The sequence below is a fragment of the Triticum urartu genome, chromosome 5A (genome assembly GCF_056163025.1).
Source record: "Triticum urartu cultivar PI428250 chromosome 5A, HENAU_Tu73, whole genome shotgun sequence".
Classification (NCBI taxonomy): Eukaryota; Viridiplantae; Streptophyta; class Magnoliopsida; order Poales; family Poaceae; genus Triticum; species Triticum urartu.
In genome coordinates, this window is record NC_141877.1 from 596,691,835 (window position 1) to 596,692,793 (window position 959).

Consider the following 959-nt stretch of genomic DNA (forward strand, 5'->3'; position numbering starts at 1 on the left):
GGATAACACCTGCATCCGGTTTTTAAAAAAACCTTTTCCTTTCCGAATTCCGGTCTAGTTTGCGGCTCTGACCCCAACTCGTCGTCGGCTTCGATCCGATCTACTTATAGTAGATCCCCCTAGTCCTCTCTCGTAACCTAGGAACACCGTGCGAGCACAGCTGTAGCTACGTGATACGCACGGGGAAGTACCGACCGAACGTGCTGCACAACAGCAACACGAGGGAGACGATCATGGACAGCGTGTTCGGCATGGTGGGCGGCGGCTTCGCGGTGGTGGCCGCCGGCACCTCCGCCGCGGGAAGAAGCGTCGTGTTCATCAACCCCGACAACGACAGGGTCACGAGCCTCGGCTCCAAACTGCTTCTCGGCGTGTCCGGCGTCCCCGGAGACTGGTACGTAATTCACCACGATCGAGATCAATCAATTCTCGCGCTCCTTCGCCGGAGTCTTCGATCAGTCTTTGCGATCCTCGCCTGAGTCCTCCATGCTTTTGTGTTTCGCAGCCTGCGGTTAAGGGATGAAGTGAGGGCCAGCGCGAGCAAGATCCACAGCGCCGCCGCGGCTGCTGACGTCGCCCGGGAGGCGGTGATCGGCTGCGCTCAATCCGCGAACGCGGTGATCGCCGGCTACGACAAGGTCGAGGGCCCGACGATGTACGCCGTTGGCGGCACTGCGCCGCCGGAGCGGGTGGAGCAGTACCGCGCCGCTGGGTGCGGGGCGGGCCTCTGCACGACGGTGATGGAGAACCACTACCGCCCCGGCATGACGGTGAAGGAGGCGGTGGCGCTCGTCGACAGGTGCATCAAGGAGGTCCGGCGGGTCGGGCTGGCTAGCTTCGTGATCATGGTCGTGGACAAGGATGGGGCCAGGGAGTACGCCAGGCGTATACTAAGGCCGAAGGCGGTGATAGAAATAAAATCCAGTCAGGGAACGCCTATTGTAAACTCGAATAATTAA

At 60.7% G+C, this 959-nt stretch overlaps 1 protein-coding gene across 1 annotated transcript; it reads left to right on the forward strand.

Moving 5' to 3' along the window:
* Nucleotides 1-233: 233 nt before the first annotated feature.
* On the forward strand, nt 234-959 carry LOC125507430 (proteasome subunit beta type-2-B-like). Its single transcript, XM_048672008.2, has 2 exons — nt 234-394; nt 506-959. Exons 1-2 carry the CDS (start codon nt 234-236, stop codon nt 957-959), a joined length of 615 nt encoding a protein of 204 aa, XP_048527965.1.

Bases quoted from the DNA above. Each gene is read 5' to 3' on its own strand.
- LOC125507430 (XM_048672008.2), top strand. From the start codon at position 234: ATGGACAGCGTGTTCGGCATGGTGGGCGGCGGCTTCGCGGTGGTGGCC. The intron at 395-505 runs GTACGTAATTCA...TGTGTTTCGCAG, and splicing joins TCCGGCGTCCCCGGAGACTG to CCTGCGGTTAAGGGATGAAG.